This window comes from Oncorhynchus clarkii, chromosome 2, assembly GCF_045791955.1.
Source record: "Oncorhynchus clarkii lewisi isolate Uvic-CL-2024 chromosome 2, UVic_Ocla_1.0, whole genome shotgun sequence".
NCBI classification, from domain to species: Eukaryota; Metazoa; Chordata; class Actinopteri; order Salmoniformes; family Salmonidae; genus Oncorhynchus; species Oncorhynchus clarkii.
The window spans coordinates 56,009,954-56,031,268 of NC_092148.1; the positions used below are offsets into that span (position 1 = coordinate 56,009,954).

General features: G+C 47.3%; 1 protein-coding gene across 1 annotated transcript in view; it reads right to left on the minus strand.

Moving 5' to 3' along the window:
• LOC139381633 (DENN domain-containing protein 2A-like) overlaps window positions 1-21,315 on the minus strand; it is a 41,902-nt gene that overhangs the window by 15,979 nt on the left and 4,608 nt on the right. Inside the window, exons 2-9 of the mRNA XM_071125302.1 lie at window positions 10,715-10,801; window positions 7,290-8,324; window positions 4,285-4,409; window positions 2,609-2,727; window positions 2,206-2,403; window positions 1,637-1,730; window positions 1,141-1,191; window positions 817-1,004 (exon numbers count right to left, since the gene is read on the minus strand). Of these exons, the coding sequence (XP_070981403.1) occupies window positions 817-1,004; window positions 1,141-1,191; window positions 1,637-1,730; window positions 2,206-2,403; window positions 2,609-2,727; window positions 4,285-4,409; window positions 7,290-8,324; window positions 10,715-10,800 (1,896 nt within the window). The 5' untranslated portion in view covers window position 10,801. The remainder of the gene's footprint in view (window positions 1-816; window positions 1,005-1,140; window positions 1,192-1,636; window positions 1,731-2,205; window positions 2,404-2,608; window positions 2,728-4,284; window positions 4,410-7,289; window positions 8,325-10,714; window positions 10,802-21,315) is intronic.

Genomic DNA, 21,315 nt, shown 5'->3' on the forward strand with positions numbered 1-21,315 from the left:
GGGCTGGCCCGCTCCAGGAGTCTGAAATGCAAGAGGTTCTTCCGCCCCCTCTGGACATCAGGGGGGCCCCGTCTTACTCCGTTCACTCCATACTGGATTCGAGGCATAGGGCGAGGGGCCTTCAGTATCTCGTGGAGTGGGAGGGGTACGGTCCGGAGGAGAGGTGCTGGGTTCCGGTCGAGGGCGTGTTGTACCCTTCAATGCTGCAGGAGTTGCGTCTTCGTCCGGATCGCCCTGCGCCTCGTCCCAGGTTGGCCCCTTTCCTTGTTCGGGCGGCGTTCGACATCACAGACCTTCTAGCCATCGCCGATCCACTTTACATTTTCCATTGGTTTGGTCTTGTCTTCCGTCACACCTGGTTTCAATTCCATCAATTACATGTTGTGTATTTAACCCTCTGTTACCCCCCATGTCCTTGTTGTAGTGCTTGTGCATTTATTGTATTATTCTGTTGACAGTGGTTTATGGTTATTAAACAACCGTTGTAAATCAGTTTCCGCTCTCCTGCGCCTGACTTCTCTGCCGCCAGTAGCATCGCATTACAAACACTTTGGTTACTACATGATTCCATGTGTGCTATTTCATAGTTTTGATGTCTTCACTGTTATTCTACAATGTAGAAATAGTAAAAATAAAGAAAAGCCTTGAATGAGTAGGTGTCTCCACTTGTCTGATATTACATCACACACACACACTACAGAGATGCATGTGCACACACATACTGTAGGTGCACTCATTTAAAAAATGTTTTTTCACTTATAAGATAAACACATGAACACTCCAGTTGGTTGAGGACTAGCTGTCAGCTTGGACTACCTTGATGGGGAACTGCTGAGTGACCTCTGGTAGATAAGGAGCTCCAGCCTTGGTATTCTGAAGTGCCACCACTATGAAGTACTCAAACAGCTTCCTCTCCTGTAGGTCCATCGGGCCCCTTTCCAGGGTCCGGCACCGCCCCGTCTGCCTCAACATGGACTGCACCGATGACAGACGCTGGCTATGAGCTGACACATCAAAATACACTTAATCCAAAGGAATGGCAGATTTCATCCAATCATTCCTCCTCTAGAAAGAAGAGAGCACTATACATTTCAGTACACGCACACATGCTCACACAGATAGTCTTGAGGATGTCCTCACCTTTCAATTTTTCCTCTGTGTCACTCTCGGACTCACTGTTGTCATCGGTCACTGCATCAAAGAGAAACAAAATAACAAAATAATGAGTGAATGTGACCACCACATTGTAAATAATGTGAAATAACATTTGAGGCAGAACATTTCCACATATGGCATAGTACTCATTCACAATAACAAACTCTTTCCACAGTTGTGTTTGATTAAGCAACAACAAAATGTTCATCTGAAAAATGGGTCAAATGCAACTGACCCAAAAATGTAAACATGCCCATAAAGCTAAGTGGACACATATGGAGGAGTGTTGTTGCTTTTATGGAAATATGAGGCAGTGTTGTCCAAACTGTGTAGCGAAAGCAGCTGTGAAACTAACGGCTAGGGGGTTAGGGGAATAGTGGGATAGGGTCGTAAGGGGGTAGAGGTGTAGCAGTGTAGGGGTAAGCCTTTAAGCAGCTTGAGCCCCTTCCCCTTGGTGTGTTCCTGGCAGGTCTCCCCTCACCTCTCCCTGAGCTGGACTCAGTAGACTGAGACACCCTCTTCATGCGTTTCTTCCCTCTCCTCAACTCGAAGATGCCGTTGATCTTCAGCACCATCTGTAGGGAGGAGAAGTAGCACAACAATAGAATCCTCCATCGTAACTTCCCAGAACAACCCTCTCACTACATAGGTTAACCTGAGTGCCAATCTATTTCTGCTTTATTAGCCAGCTCTTCGGTCATTGCCTTGCCAAAAAAGGCAATTACGACAGTATTACTGGCAGAGGCATTAACAGACCGGCAGCAACCACACAGTACTATTATGAGAGTTGTTGGACACAACACTTGTTGGGAGACATTATCTCTCCATGGAAACATATTGTCAGAATAAATCTTTAACTGTCCTGTCTAGGGACATTCTCTTAACTGTCTCTGTCCTGTCTAAGTTATTCCCAGACAACTGCATGAGGCAGGCCATGCCTTGGCAGTAGACTGGGACAATTGAGAGCACCAGGCACCCCAAAGCAGTAGACTGTGCTTGTAAATCACTGAGGATGGGGGAGGTTAGGCGTCTGGTAGGCCCCCCATTTACCTTGGGGATCTTTCTGCGTCTGCGGTTGTAGGGGTCTCCTGAGAGACTGGGAGTGTCGTCAGGGCTGCTGGGGGTGGAGGGGGGGCTGATGCGGGAGGGCGAGGAGATGCCGGTGTCCCGGTTGGTCTTACGCAGGTCCAGGAGCTTGAAGCTGCGGCGTTCTGAGTTCTGCCTGAAGAAACCTGGCTTTGAGGACAGCTGGAGGGAGACAGAACAGAGGAAGAGGAGGAAGAGCGGGAGGCCGAGACGTGTATTAATGTGTTGTTTTTTTCCTCCTGAAATTGTATAGTGGACATTATGATTAGTTCACAATCTGATCACTACAAGCAGTTGATTAATGGTCACATTCACTAGAAGCACAATGCACATTACTAGCAGGGACAATACATTCTACATTATGCACCTTGGCCGGTGTGTCGGGGACAAGGGATGAGGGAGAGGAGATGGGTAAAGAGCGCTTGTTTCCAGGGCAACTTCTCTTCAACTCTATATCTTCGTAAGGGTTCTCCTTTGACGGAGGGTCTGCAAAGGAAACAGACCGCCACATAAAAACTCAGCAACATGCTATCGAACCACGATTCTAATGTCCTACGTTTCTAATTGGACGGCAATCTATCCAAATGAGTGCTCTAATTCATTGCCAGTATGTTTTGGTTGCATTTCCAATATTTTTGCTCCAGATGTGTGTATGTACAGACTTTCCAGCAGCAGTGCTTGCTTGCAACCAAGATCATATTTCACCAAGATAAACTGCCCTCTCTAGCACAGATGCAGTTTACACTACAGCACCAGTAACTCCAACCATTGCTGTGAGCGCAGATAAGAGAGAGAGAGGCAGGGACAGTGAGGCCCATTTTCCAGAGCCGGGGCCGGTCTCTTCTCCCTCGTCGATCCATCTACCAGATGGACCTGTTGGAGGGGGATGTCAGACCGGGACAGACAGTTCTTCCCCCTCCTCTCCTCAGAAAAACAAGGGATCAGCTAGAATACTGGTTTTCACATTTCACTGGCAAACATCTATATCATTATAGGCCTACTACTGTCTGTGGTAGAGATTTCTCAAGTGATGGTTGCTGCTTTGTCTATTTGAAAGAGCAAGCTCAAGTTGGTTGTGTTTAGCTTTTCGGGGGGGGGGGGTTAATGGAGACACTCATACCCAGTTCTAACAGTCTGCTGTCCCGCCTTTGCCTCCCTCTCTGTAGCTCCAACTCTTCCTCCCATAGGCACTTAAAGCTGCTCCTACAGTGAGCCATGAGTTACTTGACCCATGGGGGGCCGGGGGTTCGGTAGACCATGTCTTAGAAATCACTCTAGGTACACCACTTAGACACTAAGAAAATACAGACTAAGTATAGGCAGCACCCAAATGTAATAAAATACAGCATTTGATTGTTATGGTTGAGCTCTAAAGCACAGACCTGAATATACCCTAGATGTAACGACCAATACTCAGTGTGTGAGCGAAGAAAACTATAGAAACCATGGAGAACGTTGCCAAAAATGCACCAGGGGACTAAGCCACAAATATGCGCCCCCCCCCCCACACACAAATGTTAAGACCGCACAAAACTCCATTACACCAACATGATATTAAACAGGCTGGAGGTGGGGTTAGTTCAACACAGTAGACAGAATGTAGAAACGTAGGTAAGAGAACCACATTGTTACAAATAACAATACCGAAGCAGCATGCCTCTTAATTAAAAAGCACAAAAGAAAACCTTAGTAACACATGGGTTGTGTTCAGTAAGTGACAAATGCTTTTGAAACAGAACTTGTCCAATAACAAAACAGCTTTGTTTCCCACTGAGTTATGCTACAGTGTAACCTACGGAACATGCCCCTGAACTCTGTGGCATTGAGTTGTCCCTGAGCAGAAGGGCCCATGACACGAGTCAACCCTTACACACTTCCACTATCCAGTGTTAGGAACGTACAGTATAAGAACATACTCTGTATATGTGGTTCGTGCAGAAATTCTGATGTTGCAAACAAACCAACACAGCTCCAACCAACTGAGCCATCAAGCCCATGTTAGGAACATATACTGTACTTAGGACCAGGAAGAAGGTGTGTTACCTAGGATATCCTCGTAGACATTTTCCTCTGATAAAGTACGTGGGAGGCCCAGTCGGGACTGAGCGTACCAGTCCACCCTGCTGCTCTCTGACGACTGCAGCAGATCCTCAAACTCATAGGACTTCCTGTAGGACAGACACATGGATCAGCCAGGTGGGAGAAACATATTGGTAGTGGAAGTAGTGGATTTAAGTTAAGGAACACAAATAATCTGACTTGACAGTATTGGCTGGTGGTGAAGATTCAAGATAAACTGTTTGCATATGCTCCCTCTCTACCTCTGGGACCGAGGTAAAGGAAGCAAAGAAAGGCATTTCAATCTAGAACTACCTATCTCCAAAGCCCTCCAGATGGTAAAGGTGTGTGTAGGCAGACTGACAGATACTCCTCTTGGCCAGCTCTGAATGCCCATCTCTGTGTGTGCACCACTGCTGCCAAACAGTCTGGTCCAGTGGGAAACAGACAGTATCTCTTCCAGTAGGACTATTGTTCTGTAAAACCCACATTTTGGACAGCCTCACCCTATTCCATATATAGCGCACTATTTTTTACCAGGGCACACTCTCCCAGCTAGCACATTTGTTTCTTTGGAAGTTGTGGAAACATGTATTTGGTTTGGTTGTATTTGGTTATGGCTTCGTTCTGGGAACAAAGCCATAAGTTTCCTGACCAGTAAAACTGAAGAACACTTGTTCTGGGAATGTACATTTTTAGGTTGCAGGGAGGTTCGGAGAAGATTTTACTATGGTTCCCTGAACGTTTTCCTGGGAGGTTAAGGTTCTGAGAACAGAAATGATAGGATATTTGAAGGTAATAAAATAAAATGTTCTGAGAACAGCTGCTAAATGTTGTAATTGTTTAGAATGAAATTTAAAGGAAATACATTAAGTTTTTTAATAACTTCCTTAAACTTTCACTGAATGTTTCAATAAGACTTAATAACACTGCTAGCTTAGTTTAACTTGTGAACTCCAAGCACAGATAGGACACATGAAAATGAATTTGCTTAGGCATTAATCATGCAAATGAATTATTAAAATGTTTTGTGGCACGGCGTCAGTGAGGAGCAAACTTTTTCCCCCTGGCACATTTTCTGGCTGGCGCTCGTATTGCCTTCATTGTTGTTTTCCTTACAACTACTAACTTAGGAATGCGCACGTGTCCAATCAAACTAACTGCATTATTTTCTGTATATCGTGTTGTCATTTACAGGGGCTCAACCTTGGTTTTAGAAAAGTGGGGGGTATATACATATCTGACAGGATATTATTATTATTGTTTTAAAGTTACACTCCAAACAGCCCACCCGAACACTCGGAGGCGTCCGCATGGTCCTAAAGCACACCAATGCCTCGTTTTTAATCACATTCCAATTATAAAACTGAGGGAGACAAAAGTGCAATTTCAATGTGGGCGGGGGGGGGGGGGGGGGGGGTCATGAAAGTTGTGCCCCTGGTCATTTTTTTTGTGTAGCATAATGTATCTTCAAGAACTGGTGACAAATCATGCATTCCTATGATTGCATAGATTGTAATGGACATGTGTGTGTGTAAAATACTTTTTTGAAAGTTGTACTGATTATAAATGAGCTCATGCTAAGATATTTGCCAGCTATGTGTGGTGCCATGTTTGTTGGTCATTATACAATACATTCTGGGTGTCACGTAAATGTCTGTCAGATCAAAGATGTTATAAAATGACGTGAAGGAATAGTTCACTCATCTTTTGAGTAAACTTCCAGAAGTGAATGAAGGGAAGTGAATGAATGGAGTATGCATGTTGAAGGGGGTGTGTCTACAAACAGACCAAACTCCTCCTCTTTGGTTGACGCGAAAAAAGAAACATGCGGCGCGCACAAACTATCCATCGTCGGATTACTTTTGATTTCTAGAAAGTGTTTTACGCAATTATTTTGACCAATGGTGAGCTCACCTGTGATGCGACAAATTGCTATTAGCTAATTAATATTATGGTTTCTGTCAGCAGAGAGTTGGATAAATATGACCGTTTGTGTGATGTCACTCTTTCCTCAGTTAGCGCTAGGATTAATGTAGCCTACATTTTCAGGTTTTGATGATTGTGTTATTCACAGAAGTATCGACAGCATGGCTAGACATTGCATCCAAAAAAATAAACTGGTCAAATTCAGGGGATAACTTTGTTAGGACTGTGTTTGAGCTCAAACGCTGACTGTTGCTTCAATCGAAACTGGACGTTCTAATCACACCGGTTTGAGCTTACGCTGCAGGGACCACTGTAGAATGATCACACCCGTTTGTTGGCATGTGTCAAAGGGTTAAGTGCTAGCTGGGCTGAAACTTGGGCCAACTTCACAAAGAGTTTGGAAACAGACCTCAGCTGTGTGAAACTTCCATATTTGGTATGGAACGTTACACAGCCAGACTAGGTCTTACGAGAATGCAGTCTACTAAAGAAATCAACAATAGAAACATGTAAACACTTGAGTCCAGACAGGGGGTTTCTTTAGTTCTATACTTGAAAACACGTACTGTGCTTTAAGAAGCCTTGGATGAACGTCGTCTCTTTATAGCCTCACACTTCAGTGAAAATGAAAAGTAAATCAATGCCACGTAAGGGCTATAAAATGACTCCACCATAAGCCCTTGATATTCCAAGGACCAATCATCCACAAAAACACAGTGCAACATGTTATTGTTTCCTGCCTGGAGTCTCTTGGCAAGGTTCATGTTCCATGTGTACATTCCACAGCTTCAACCAATGACCTCACCCTCTAGAATGCTATGATGAGCAGAATGACATCGTCCCCTCTGATTCAGTGCAGATGTGCAGAATGAGACGCTGCACTGGATTACTGGATGAAGTATGCGGTTAGGGTAAAACATGTACAGGGAAAGACTGCTGTACCAAAAGACAACACCGCCAATCTTTGATGTGGCAATGAATGAATCTGTATCTGAATCGGAAGGTGCTGTATTTCCTCCCATATTGTCTAATTTCATCTCCGTCTGATCTCTGCCTCTTACCTGTTACTGCTGTCTCGGGTTCGGTCTGCCCAGGGTCTCCTGCAGACTGCTGGCGGGGGGCAGGTGGGTAGGGGAGGCGGGGGGATGGAGGGCAGAGGGGGCAGGTCACGTCTCCCCTTGCCCAGGCTCAGTCCTGACGCTGGGGTGCTGGGAGGGGTGTGGTGCTGGAATGTTCGCTGGGGTTTAGGTAAGGGGTTGATGGAGGGACTGGCAGCGCCAGGCTCAGTGTACACATTCTCAGGGTCACCTGTCCTCCGCTGCCGCGATGACCCCACAGGCATTGACCCCATAACGTCCAGTGTCCCAAATATGGGCTCGTTCCCCCTCCTCTCTGCCTCCTCCAGCTCCTCGGAAGGAGGGCAGAAATAGTTCCCAGGCAACACCAAGGAGGGATTGGTGGGACCCTCTTTCATGGCCTGCTCCAGTTTCTTAATGTGAGTCAAAACGGACTTATTTTCCTTGGCTGTCTCTGTGGGTTTACTACTGCCTCTGAGGGGTCCTCTATCCAGTATCACCTCTCGGTCCCCCTTGGTAGTGGGGCCCTCAGGTGACTTTGGCCATAAATCCCCCAGCTTTCCTGCATGCTCCTTCCCAGAGTCCTGCCTCTCCCAACTGACCAACCTCTTACTGTCCGGCCTGTGGACCTCCGAGATCTCCTTCTTTCTCACAGACTCTGGTTCCTTGTGCACTGTGGTCAGCAGACATGGACCACTTCCAACCACCGGGGTGGTAGGGAGGGTCTCCTTTTTTCCCTCCCATTGGGAGATCTTATCCCGGATGCTGGCGCTGGTCTTCAGACACGCCGATGTCTTGTTGAGTTTGCTGCAGCCGACCAGTCCGTGCTCCATGGTGGTCTGGGGGTCCGAGGTGGCTCTCCTGTGAGCCAGGATGGTGTCAGTGGTGTCTGGCCCGTCTACAGGGGAGACCAGGGGGGAGAAGGGCTGCTTGGAGGTGTCCCTGTCCCCACACACCACGTCTGGCCGCTGGGGGACCGCAGACGGAGCCTCCCCAACCGTCAAGCCGCAGCACTGGAGCCTGCACACATGCATAGGAACACATGCGCACACACACAGATTAGGGATAGCAGTGCCAAACCCATCCCAGACATAAAACAGGTGTAGACAAAGCACTAATCATTGAGCTCAATTCTGGATATCCACATAATATCTCTGTGTAAGTATGTTTAAAAATTCCAAAATTGTCTAGGCTCTTCAGATATAAAATAACTGCCACTTGATTTGATGGCGTAAATAATAAGGATTTCTCATAAAACAACCTTGTCGAACTTCAATATGCGTTTCTGCACAATGACTGACACGTGACTGTTTGAACGCGAGGTCAAAGTTCACAACCAACAACCATTTTTGGGGGGGATGAAACTGTACACAGCCAGGAGAGAGGCGGCAGAGAGCAGACATGCATCTTTTCTAAACTAAAGCTGACCCACTTACTGACTCCATGTTGGATCAAGGCCAGTTCATCAAATTATTTGGTTTTAAAACAAACAGAGGAAACACAACCTCTGACTGCAACTTTTGATGACATTGCTTTATTGCATATAGGAAATGGAGAAATCAGCAATCTTGAGGGAAACCTAAAAGAAACGGCCAGTACAACTTCCCTTCGCTCCCTTAAATTTTTTTGTAATGAGCAAGATAGAAGAGTAATTGGGAAAAACATGCAAATTATCTTGGTTTTAAAAGCTCTGAGGAAAACCTTGAGGCCGATACGTAAAGCTCAATAAAGAGCAGTGATTACTATCAAGAGCAGTGATTACTATCAAGAGCAGTGATTACTATCAAGAGCAGTGTGCGGGGTTCTTCTTTTCCCTCATCTCAATCAACTGTTACCATGCACCTGCAACAACGATCCCTCAGATGTAAAAAAAATGTATGCCTCTCCCTTCAGTTGAGGCTCTAGTTTTTATGAAGCAGAAGAGGAGAAGAACTAGCTAGGTCAAACTGCAAAGCCAAGAAAAAGTGGGAGGGGAAAGGAACAGACAGAGGGAGTGAGGGGAGGCAGAAAGGGGATCAATAGGGTTCTTCTTCTTGGCAGAGAAAGGCCTGTTTCCTAAAGAGAGCCTGGCTAAAAGCAGGGAACGGCCTGTTTCCTAAAAGAGAGCCTGGCTAAAAGCAGGGAAAGGCCTGCTTCCTAAAGAGAGCCTGGCTAAAAGCAGGGAAAGGCCTGTTTCCTAAAGAGAGCCTGGCTAAAAGCAGGGAAAGGCCTGTTTCCTAAAGAGAGCCTGGCTAAAAGCAGGGAAAGGCCTGTTTCCTAAAGAGAGCCTGGCTAAAAGCAGGGAAAGGCCTGTATCATAAAGAGAGCCTGGCTAAAAGCAGGGAAAGGCCTGTTTCCTAAAGAGAGCCTGGCTAAAAGCAGGGAAAGGCCTGTTTCATAAAGAGAGCCTGGCTAAAAGCAGGGAAAGGCCTGTTTCCTAAAGAGAGCCTGGCTAAAAGCAGGGAAAGGCCTGTTTCCTAAAGAGAGCCTGGCTAAAAGCAGGGAAAGGCCTGTTTCCTAAAGAGAGCCTGGCTAAAAGCAGGGAAAGGCCTGTATCATAAAGAGAGCCTGGCTAAAAGCAGGGAAAGGCCTGTTTCCTAAAGAGAGCCTGGCTAAAAGCAGGGAAAGGCCTGTTTCATAAAGAGAGCCTGGCTAAAAGCAGGGAAAGGCCTGTTTCATAAAGAGAGCCTGGCTAAAAGCAGGGAAAGGCCTGTTTCATAAAGAGAGCCTGGCTAAAAGCAGGGAAAGGCCTGTTTCCTAAAAGAGAGCCTGGCTAAAAGCAGGGAAAGGCCTGTTTCATAAAGAGAGCCTGGACAAAAGCAGGGAACTATGGGAAGGCTGTATCTCACCCACAGATGAAGGGAGTAGGACGGTGGGGGTGGAGGGGGCGGTATGGGGCCGGAAAAGGGTTACAACAACCATCTCTGGCCAGCTGAGCTAACAGAGCATGAGGAGACGGGAAGAGATAAGGGGAACGAGTTGAAGTGGGTGAAGAGTCTAATTGCGGGGGGGGGGGGGGGGGGGGGAATAGACCTGTTGCTTGGGCTTTTTCCAAGTATGTTGGTATTTCTTCAAGTTGTGAAATCTATAGCTTTACATGCCAAAGAGGGGTGGGGATTCAAAACAAGGAAAGAAAGGACATGACACTAACAAGGGATCATGAACAGTAGTTGGGTCTACAAAGGCACAGGCATGCATTTGAATGCACTGCCATGTCAGGAAGGTCCGTTGGTTAAAATGTTACCACAGATGCAGTGGGGAGCTCACAGGGCTATAGGGCAGCTGGCAGATGGCAACCTCTACCCAGCCGGCCCTCCATTGTGGGAGCACCACATGGGACAGTTTGCCTGCCACCGTTGCCCTCTGCCTATTTCTAAGGCGTTCCGTGGAGCGGACTGTAAAATGTAGACAGGAAGTAGTGCAATACAAACCCGTTGACTGATTGGTAGACACAGTTGTCAGTGTTGGTACAGAATCGCAGGGCCGTCCCACCAGTCATTGTGCTAGCAGCTGGCATCCTGGAATGACAGAGAAAGACAGTCAGACACAATCGTTTCCAGGTAGTAGAATTAGATTGATATGGGTCTGTTAGAGGAGATCATTTGTGGAGGACTTATTCTCCTCATGGAGCAAAAGGCTGGAGTCGGACTGTCACACAGAGATAGACGTAAATACTAAGAGTCACACAGGCTAATGGGTATGCTATATACTGGTGGTTTTAAGCCTCCATCTGAGTTCCGTGAGCCTTGAAAACACCTGTAAATCAAAACTGCAGAAAGAGGAACAGACCTCACGGGTTGTGAGGAATCTCCCCAAACTGTAGATCCCTACTCGATTAGTAAATTGGAGGATACACTTGTAAATTATGCTTTAAATGATGTTGAACCCACAAAAGTTAACAGACAGCCCATGTGGCACATGGAGGAATTTGCAGTGTTTTCCAGTCATGTAGCTTACCGTCATGCAATTAAGGCCTATTAGGAAAACATCAGCAACATTCCAACACAAAAGAAGCAGTATTTTTTATTATTATTATTTTTAATTGTACCCCTTTACTCCCAGGCTCGGGAGAGACGAAGGCTGAATGTCATGCATCCTCCGATACACAACCCAACCAGCCGTACTGCTTCTTAACACAGCGCGCATCCAACCCAGCCGCACCAATGTGTCGAAGGCGACCTTGGCTAGCGCGCACTGCGCCCGGCCCGCCACAGGAGTCGCTGGTGCGCGATGAGACAAGGAGGAGATCCCTACCGACCAATCCCTCCCTAACCCGGACGACGCTAGGCCAATTGTGCGTCGCCCCACGGACCTCCCGGTCGCGGCCGGTTACGACAGAGCCTGGGCGCGAACTCAGGGACTCTGATGGCACAGCTGGCGCTGCAGTACAGCACCCTTAACCACTGCGCCACCCGGGAGGCCAAGAAGCAGTATTCAGTTCAACTTGAGAGGAACGTTTTTTTCACTTGACAACAGATCACACAATCGATCCTCTTCACGGACTAACTACCTCTCCAAGAAGACCTGGAACCTGCTCAAGAGCAGTGCTGAAGCATTTTGTTTACCGTGTTACCCTCCATCAAATCGTGGCTCCCCTCCCATTCCCCAGCTGACATTTTCCTCTGTACTTTATTATGCTAAAAACATAGTCAAAGGTAGTGAACTATATAGGGAATATAGTGCCAATTGGGACGCAGACTAGACAAACACTCAGCGACCAGGCCCATAAACGCTGGTCAAGCGTCCTGGCATGATTTGGCTCAGGTGTTAGCATCAGGGGACGCATCTGGGCAAACGCCTGTTAGCAGTTACTCTGACAGACGGACAGACTGCTGGACAGACGCACACGTCCCACACACACATACACATAGCTAGACAAAGCAGTTCCCAGAAGCAACAGATGGGGGAATGTGCGTGTGACCTCACCCAGATGTGCTAGAGGGCTCCAGGGCATCCATGAGCCTTTAAACATTTCCTGACGCCCCCTCAACCCCAATAAGCACACATTAGCTAACCCTGCTGCAACCCCTCACCCCAGCCCTCAGGACACAGGGAATGCCTGCCCAGTCAGGCAATATGCCATACATTGCTATCCCCAGAGTAGCTGAACAAGTCATTGAAGAAAATGTCCCAATTTGGCTGAATTACAAAAGTTGTTGACTTGCTGAACTCTTCCTTGGCGGAGTCAACTGTGTAGTTGGCCCAGGGGGTTCGTCCAGCGTTTTGAAACTGCACAGCTCAGGGGTTGTTTTTTTCCACTTCAGTGTTTAAGTATAACTTGACGCTGGAGAAATGATGCTCTTGGCTGACAAACCTCTTACCGTGACCAAGTGCATTTTATCTGTCCGTCTCTATTCCTGTCTCTCTACTCCTCCATCCCTCTCTCCCCTTCTGGCGTCTGTTGGAGAAGTACCCCCAGAGAGGGAGAGGAGGGGTTTGCGTCAGGCCCTCGCCTGCAAGCCCAAATGACTTTCAGCTGAGCACTAATCACACGTCCGAGGAGAAACTTCAACCCCCGCCCCCCTCCTCTCTCCCTTGCAGATAAGGGCTGGAACATGTATGCATCCCCAGAAAGATCAAGAGCAGTTTTACATTTAATTTATTTTCTGGGTCAGCAAGACAGGGGGGGGGGGGGCGCATCACCGAGGGAAAAGTGAGGGAGTGGAAGGAAAGGAAAGAGCAAATGGAGTGAGAGAAAAAGAGGGAAGGAAAGTGGATCTTGTGAATTGTAATACAAGAATAACGCTACCCAGTGAAAGAAGTTGAGGCTTTCAGCTGTCATTCATTTTTGGGAGCCCCAGGGTGAAAGCAAAGTGCTGTTCTAGGAGTTCTGTGATGGAACGCCGACTGCCTCACTGTGACACTGCGTTCTCCACAGTTGAACGTGTTCCTCAGTTTGAGTTGTGGGACTGAGTCCACGGAACACGTTCAATTGTTGAGTGTAAGTGACTGACCATTACAGGCTCCAGGTTTCCGAATGAATCACAAAGCCTGGCACTACAGTGGCACTACAGCTCCATATGATACACCCCCCCCACACCTTTAACTCAATGTGACAGCCAATGAATCCGTATCTAGTAAAGTTGTAAACCTGACAGCGCTGCCAGGGAGTTTTATTGGGACCAAGCCCGTTACTGGGGTAACTAACTCCATTGGAGAGACCGCGAGAGAGAGAGAGACATAGGGCCTTAGCCACCTCTTTGTCCCTGGCAGCCGTTAACCCTGACCCAGGAAGGGAGAGATGACAACCTCCACAATGATGTGGCCAAGGGACGCCATCTGCTCCGGCCAATAAAAACATCACAGGGAAATGTGACCCCACTGACCTTTGCTCTCTGACATCTGATTGGTGTGACAGCGGATGCACGCTGCGGCAGAGGAACTACGGGAATGAGCATTGTTCAGAAGGGTCTGGGACTGTTGATGTGTGAGAGAGGATAGATAGGACTGACTGATAATGCCCAGACCTTGTCATCAAAACACATCAGTAAAGGCCCTGCAAGAAGACCAAAGCATAACGTGTGTGTGTGTGTGTGTGTGTGTGTGTGTGTGTGTGTGTGTGTGTGAGAGAGAGCTTTAGCCAAAGGGTCAGCAGCAGGGCATCAGGGCCCCATCAGTTGCATAATAAACCCAACAGGACAGCAGGAGATTCCTATCAGCAGATGGCTGGTCACTGGGTGTCTGGACACAGATACAGTTACATAAACACAGGGGTGAGCCAAGTAGGAAACTGCAAAGGGGACAGTGTCACGGTAAGACAGGGAAGATGGTATGCAAATTTAAATATAGGGAAGTAGGGTCATGGTTATCATGTTTTTAGCATGTTTGTGCAAGATGTATTCAAGTGTGCGTGGTACATCCGAGTCAAAAAGACAGGGAACAGAAGAGGAGCACAAGATGTGTTAAAGGAGGAGCTGGGGGACTATGACCATCTGCGTTGATGCTATAAATCCCTGTTCCACAAAGATCTGTAGACAAACTGCTGTAACCCACACAAACACGCCACTGAGCCTGATACCGGTCCGGGGCTGGGCTCTGTGGACAATAGCAGCCCCACACTGACGGCCCTGGAAGCCTTTGACAGAGCCCCAAGGACCCTGGATTGCTTTACATAGGACACTAACAAAGCACGATTCACAACCTAGCTACAGCCGGGTCAAGGAAACAGACTAGCAAGCCCAGAGGAGGCACCATGACATTCCACAACAATAGGGCAGCTACAAACAATCCACTGTCGACTTCAGAATTCAGCTTTTCATGGCATCTGTGACTAAATAAGAGTCTGCATTCCTAGCCTCACAGCACCTCATGGCGAATTAGACATGGACTTGTCATTCATTTTGTCAGTACCAGTCTAAGTGGTGCGTTTATTGGTGCGGAGTCAGCATTTATGACTTGATGTGATGTTGCCGAGGTCCAGTGCCGAGGTCCTGTGTGGTCATTGGTGTTGTCAGTGCTGAGGTCCTGTGTAGTCGTCGGTATTGTCAGTGCTGAGGTCCATGGTGTTGTCAAAGTTTAGACCAGAGGAGGCTGGTGGGAGGAGCTATAGGAGGACAGGCTCATTGTAAAGACTGGAATGTCATTAATGGAACGGTATCAAACTCAAACATATGGAACCCCCATGTTGGCCTCCGTTCAATTCCATTCCAGCCATTACAACGAGCCCATCCTATAGCTCCTCCCACCAGCCTCCTCTGCTTTAGACCTGGTATTATCAGTGTCAGTTCTGTTGTCAATGTGAAGTCTTGAATGTCAGTAGTGTTGTCAGTAGTACTGTCAGTGATAAGTCCTGCTGTTGTGAATAGTGTTGCAGTTCTCTCTGAGCTGTGGAGGCCTGCAAGCCGCTCCTCACAGCTGCTTCTCAGAAAGACATGACATCACCAGTCTTCTCAGGGAGCCTCCGGAATGGGGGAGCGCTAAGTCATTTCCACATACCTAAAAAAGGACAAGTCGCCCACGGCAGCCCCAGATATCACAGCTAGCAAGAAGGGACGCTACACCAAAGAGTGATTGTCCAGGATGATAATTCACCACAAGTGGTTAAACTCAAATTGCTACTTCATGCCCAAGGGGAAAGGACTACAGTCCTTCAGAAAGGTAGCAAAGCAGCAGATGGAGAGAGCTGCTCAAAACTGTGGCAGAGAACTTCAGTGCAGGACGCTCCGATTAAATGTCTCGCTCTCCCTGTATGGCTAAGTGTAGAGCCGTGTCTATCCCCACACGGTGACGTTTGCTTTAACAAATGCTAAAGCCTCGTCTGCAATCAATTGAATGCACCACTTCACATTTAGCAAGCTCTCTGCGGAACAGCGAACTTTGCAGACTCTCTCCCTCCCTTTTCCGTTGCTGTTGGAGAGCAATATGATGAGAGCTGGAGGGAGAGATGGAGGAATTTATTTTTACTCTGAAGGAACTTCCAGAGTATGCCAGAGGTAATGCGAAGCCAATTTGTTGTCAGCCCTGCTGCAGGATGTTGTAGGGACCCAGGCCAGATATGAAACAATGTGCCGGTTCAAATTATGTGCTAGGGATTTCACCTGCTCACATGCTGACTTGACCTGCTTCAGTCTGACAAAGATTCATGAGAAAGAAGAAGAAAGAAGAGGGGGGTGGGGGAGACGTGAAGGCTGTATGGAGGGAAGGAGGGTTTGGCAAATGAACAATGGAATATTATCTAGGCTCAGCAGTAAGTCTCTCTCTCTCTCTTTCTCTCCCTCTGTCTCTTCCCTCCTCCACTGCCTGTCCTGGGTCCCAGCCTCTTTCCCATGCTGATTCCATAGCAGGGTGTCTGGCTAGCAGCCAAGCAGGTCGACTGCGTGTGCAACAGGCCTATGGACTTCGCTCCCGGTCCTTCCCCCTCTCTCTTATTTTATCACCCGTTTCCCTCTCGCTCACCATCTCTCTCGCGTGCTCACTTTCTCACTCTCTACCTTGCAATCATCCCCTAGCGCCAACCGTCTCTGCATTTCTTCACTAGATGTAGTAAACATCCCTATCAGGCGACCCATGGGAACCCAGAACGAGTAGACACACAGGGGCCGCCCTGCTGCCCACGTCCCGTCCAGGCCCAGCGGGACTCCCCCTAGTATGGCGTGCCTCTGCTCAGCCGAGTCGCCCTGCCCCTCTTCCTCCATTGTTAGCCGTAGGGAAAGGATGGACAGCAGACAGAAACAAAACGGGGTTAGCCACAGAATGAGACAGGAACTCAAGGGGATACCACAAACAATTAATTGTATCAATCCAATCTAAAAATAACCTTGACATGTATTGTCATGCATTTTTCACACCCAAGTATAGCATTTCTTGTTATTGTGTGGTTTGTATACAACTGTAAGTAGTTGCTTCCAAGACAAGGGTTTGTACCGTCTACCCCACAAAGGACTGTAGGAATGAATTAAATATGACCACAATGGGTCCCCAATTGCAAACCTCACAGGATATACAGTAATTATGGTGCATGACCACAGGGTTACCACGGCTACTCAGAAACCTCTTACTGTTCTGGGCAAACACTATGACAAACATTTGTCTTGTTTGCCCTTGTGTTTTTTTTATGGCAGTCATACAGACAGAGAAAGTGTGAATGGCAGGATGTGGGTTAAGTGTACTACTTCCTGTGCCCTCTCCATCCCACCTCACTGTGGTGTAGGCAGATAAACTGTAAAAACCCAGAGAACTCTTGACAGTTCCTCTGCTCTGCCTTTCACCACAGTAAGTCCATTGTTCTACTCCAGGGCGGAAACAAGAAGCACCAGTCTTTATGAAAACAACCTTACTCCGATCCACCTGTCAGAGCGGAGGTTGTAAATGGGTTGAAAACCCCACAGCACGCCGATCTGTAACCTCAGCAAGCATTTAATAGTAAGGGCTTTCCTTCTCTTCCCAGTGAAATCCATTCCACTGACGTTGCAAATGGTGTGGCTAGTATGTTAACGTTGTGCTTAAGGACTAGCAGTGATACGACCAGGCTCCAGAACCAGGGGTTTAGGGTGAAGCTACTGACACCGCAGTCTGGAAAGCAGAGCAAAAACTCACTAAGAAACTTTTAAAAAAGAGGTTGACAGTTGTTGGACTGGGCTCAACTCAACTATGGAAAGAGTAACCTTGAGAGCAGACGAGAAGAGGTGAGAATAGAATCAGGGAGAAGACGGCAGAACAGAGAAGAGCAAAATAATATGAGTGAAGAAAAGGAGAAGATGAATCAATGAGCAGTGAGGGAGGCAGAGGAGTAAACGATCACCATTCAACTCATCTGGGAAGAAGGATCAGATTTCAACAGCACACTACTCCTCCATACTCCCTTCATCCACTCCTCTACAGACCCGTCTTCCCCTCCTCCTCCCAGGAAGAGACTCCTACATGTGCTGCCCCTCAACCCAATCTGCTACCAATTACCCTGCTGGCTCCACTGACCATGGCCTATGCCAGCTAATCTCGAAGCCTGCTTTACTGAGAACAGCTAGCTAGCTACCACTATATTAAATGATCCAAGCCTGCTCTACTGAGAACAGCTAGCTACCACTATATTAAGTGATCCAAGCCTGCTCTACTGAGAACGGCTAGGATCCAAGTCTTCTTTAAGGCGGCAGGTAGCCTAGCGATTAAGAGTGTGGAGCTAGTAACCGAAAGGTTGCGGTTTCAAATCCCTGAGCAGAATAGGTGAAAAATGTGCCCTTGAGCAAGGCATTTAAACCTAATCGCTCTGGATAATTTCACATGCGAAATGACTCAAATGTAAATAGTTACAACTTTGGCATATATTAGCTGATCCAAACCTGCAGAGCTTTCTGAATAAACCTTCAACTTTGGTCTGAATCTGCATTAGTTCAGCCAAGCCTGCTGAATACCATAAACTCAAATCTTCATAGCTGATCCAAGCCTGCTCGAGTTCACTTCATCAGACCTCTTCAGCGTGGCCTTCTCTAGATGCGCAACAATCAATCAGAAACTCTTGCACAACATCCATCGAGCCATACATACAGGAAGCGTGCATACAGCTGCAATAAACCAACCAGTGACAGATTAAGTCAGGCCATTAACTATTAGACTTGCTAAATAAAAGCAGCTCTGGAAATTATGAAAGTGCCCCTGCTATGAGTCTCCTGTGTGTAGCTGAAGCATTGGCTAAGGGTTTCACAGGGTGAGGAATAAGCTATGTAGCAACAGAAAATATGCACACACACACACAACACACCACAGCCGATGAAGCTAGATGAGGTTTCACCTTGTCCTCAACCACAATGATGGTGGGGCGAGAACATGTCTTGTACTTCAGTTAATGCTTGTATCGGTTGTTGGAACACCAAAACCTGTCAGCTCCACAAAGGAAATGTGCTATTCAATAACCCAAGATCAAACAGCTGATGGAAAAACTAGTTTTATTCACAAGGAACTGTCTCATGAAATAAGTTTAGCGTTACTTTATGACTTGAACACTACTGACAAACCCCATCTCACCGGTTCCTCTCACTGCAACTGACATGGCTAGTCTTGAATAGGCCTCAGTGTATATGGACCCATTGCAATGCACATGTTCACTTATTTCTCTGGCACCGGATCAGATTTGTCCTCCTAGCCAGCCTCTCCCAAATGAACTCGCTGCCAAATTCTCCTTCTCTTCCTGTTTTCACCCACATTTCTGGGGTTCCGCCTGAGAATTCCCTGCAGAGAGCTCCCGATCCCATCCCTGCACGCCTGTGCAAGAACAGATTTGTATAATTCGCTTGCTGCTCCCAGAGGAATGGTGCGAGGCGAAAGCTTGGGAAAATGGTCTCCCAGCGTCAAAACTCCACAGCACAGCGAAACAGACACTTTTAACCCCCACACACACACCAAAGACCGGCAACTGTGAGCCTAAGCCAAGAGAGAACTCAAGATACAAAACCTTAAATGAAAGAGCATAAGACAAGCGAGAATTCAAGAGAAAACCTAACAGAGAGAGTTATGCAGCAGTCAGTGTGATCTTGTTGGAGACAGACGCTGCAAGTGATGTGTTTCTGCATGATCAAAGATGCCATGGTCTCTCCAGAGCCATGCTCATTTAGCTGTTACACCAGGGTGAATCTCCAGGCATTCTTTCAATTCTCAGAAGTGAATCTAATTGTCAGAAACATTATTTTCTCTTTTCTAAGGTTAAGTTTCAAAATAGCAACTTCACATTTTAATTGGACTAGGAGGATTCAATCTTTATAACTCTAAGACATGAATGTTTGAGAATGGTGCTATTAAAATGCCCCCCCCCCCCAAATCACCAAACAAGATGGTATATTCCACTAATTGCAACATCTGAGGAGAGCCTACAGTAGGCTACACGTTTTGGAGGTTACTGGGTTGTCTTTGTGGGTTCCCATTGTCAGACCCCGTGGCCATATTATACATGCATACATTTTCCACCTTCACTGTAAGCCCAGAGCAGAGCATGGCCACAGCAGCCAAATGAGCGGTGGCGACGGTGTAGCCACACGAGAGCGACCCTCTGGATAGTTGCCAGCGCAGCTTCCAAACGAGAACATGCCCAATACTCTAACTCTCCCTCTACGATGATGGTGGAAGGGACTGAAGCCCTGTGAGTGAGTATGAGAGACTGCCAGTGGAGACGCAGGCTGTGGAGTTGCCCAGGGAGAGCCGACAACGTGGATGGGTCACATGACTGGTTAGCTCTTCTACCCCGCGCCTAACAAGACTGACTAGGCATCATTTCCCCTGGTACACCACATCTCCCTATACTGAAGTTGCTCTATGTAAACAAAACAGAAGGGAAAGGATATTGCTGTCCTGTCTTGTTAAATTGTCTAATTGAGGCCTAATTGAGGCGCAGTGGTTAAGGGCGCTGTACTGCAGCGCCAGCTGTGCCACCAGAGACTCTGGGTTCGCACCCAGGCTCTGTCGTAACCGGCCGTGACCGGGAGGTCTGTGGTGCGACGCACAATTGGCCTAGTCTGGGTTAGGGAGGGGTTGGCCGGTAGGGATATCCTTGTCTCATCGCGACTCCTGTGGCGGGACTCCAGCGACTCCTGTGGCGGGCCGGGCGCAGTGCGCGCTAACCAAGGTTACCAGGTGCACGGTGTTTCCTCCGACACATTGGTGCGGCTGGCTTCCGGGTTGGATGCGCACTGTGTTAAGAAGCAGTGCGGCTAGGTTGGGTTGTGTATCGGAGGACGCATGACTTTCAACCTTCGTCTCTCCCGAGCCCGTACGGGAGTTGTAGCGATGAGACAAGATAGTAGCTACTAAACAATTGGATACCATGAAATTGGGGAGAAAACAGGGTATTTTTTTATCTCATTGAGATCACAGCACCAACAGTTTCCCCACAGCCACAGTTCCACATGTTTTAATATAGCAAATGAGGCAGAGGAACTGAACCACCTTCACTGGCCTGACAGTTTAATATGAGCAACAGCTTGCAAGCACAGATTTTGGATGGTGTATGTGTGTGGGGTGCAAGCTAACTGCAATGTATGAAAATTAATACCATTTACATGCAGATGTTTTTTGTATTGGATATATTTACCATATATGGAGACAGAAACAAACATTTTACCTTACCATAAGTAGACAAATGATTAAATCCTTTCAATACAAATAAAAACTATTTAGTTACGAATTTTACTTTAATGAGTTGACTCTTCACATGGGAGGATTTCACTGAACAAAAAGGGACAATTGAACGATCCCCAATGATCCATTACATCTCCCAAAAACGTTTTCAACAGACATAAAATGATCTAGAAACTAAAGCTTTGGTTGTCTTCCATGTCTTCTCCCTGGACCTCCTCAATGTCCACCTCTTGAACATCAGACTCTGAGAGCTCATCTTCACTATCACTCTCCAACCTTGTTGAGGGTGGCTCGTTGTCAGGCTCAAAGTCTCAAATTTACCCGGAAGGCCACCAATTTTTCAACTCATGTATTGGTCAGCCTGTTGTGTGCGTGTTCCCAAACAAGGACAAGTTGCGCTTGATGATGGAGGCAGGAGGTGAAAGAGCCTCAGATCCACAAAGTCCCTTCCACCAGGTGGCTGATGAGATAT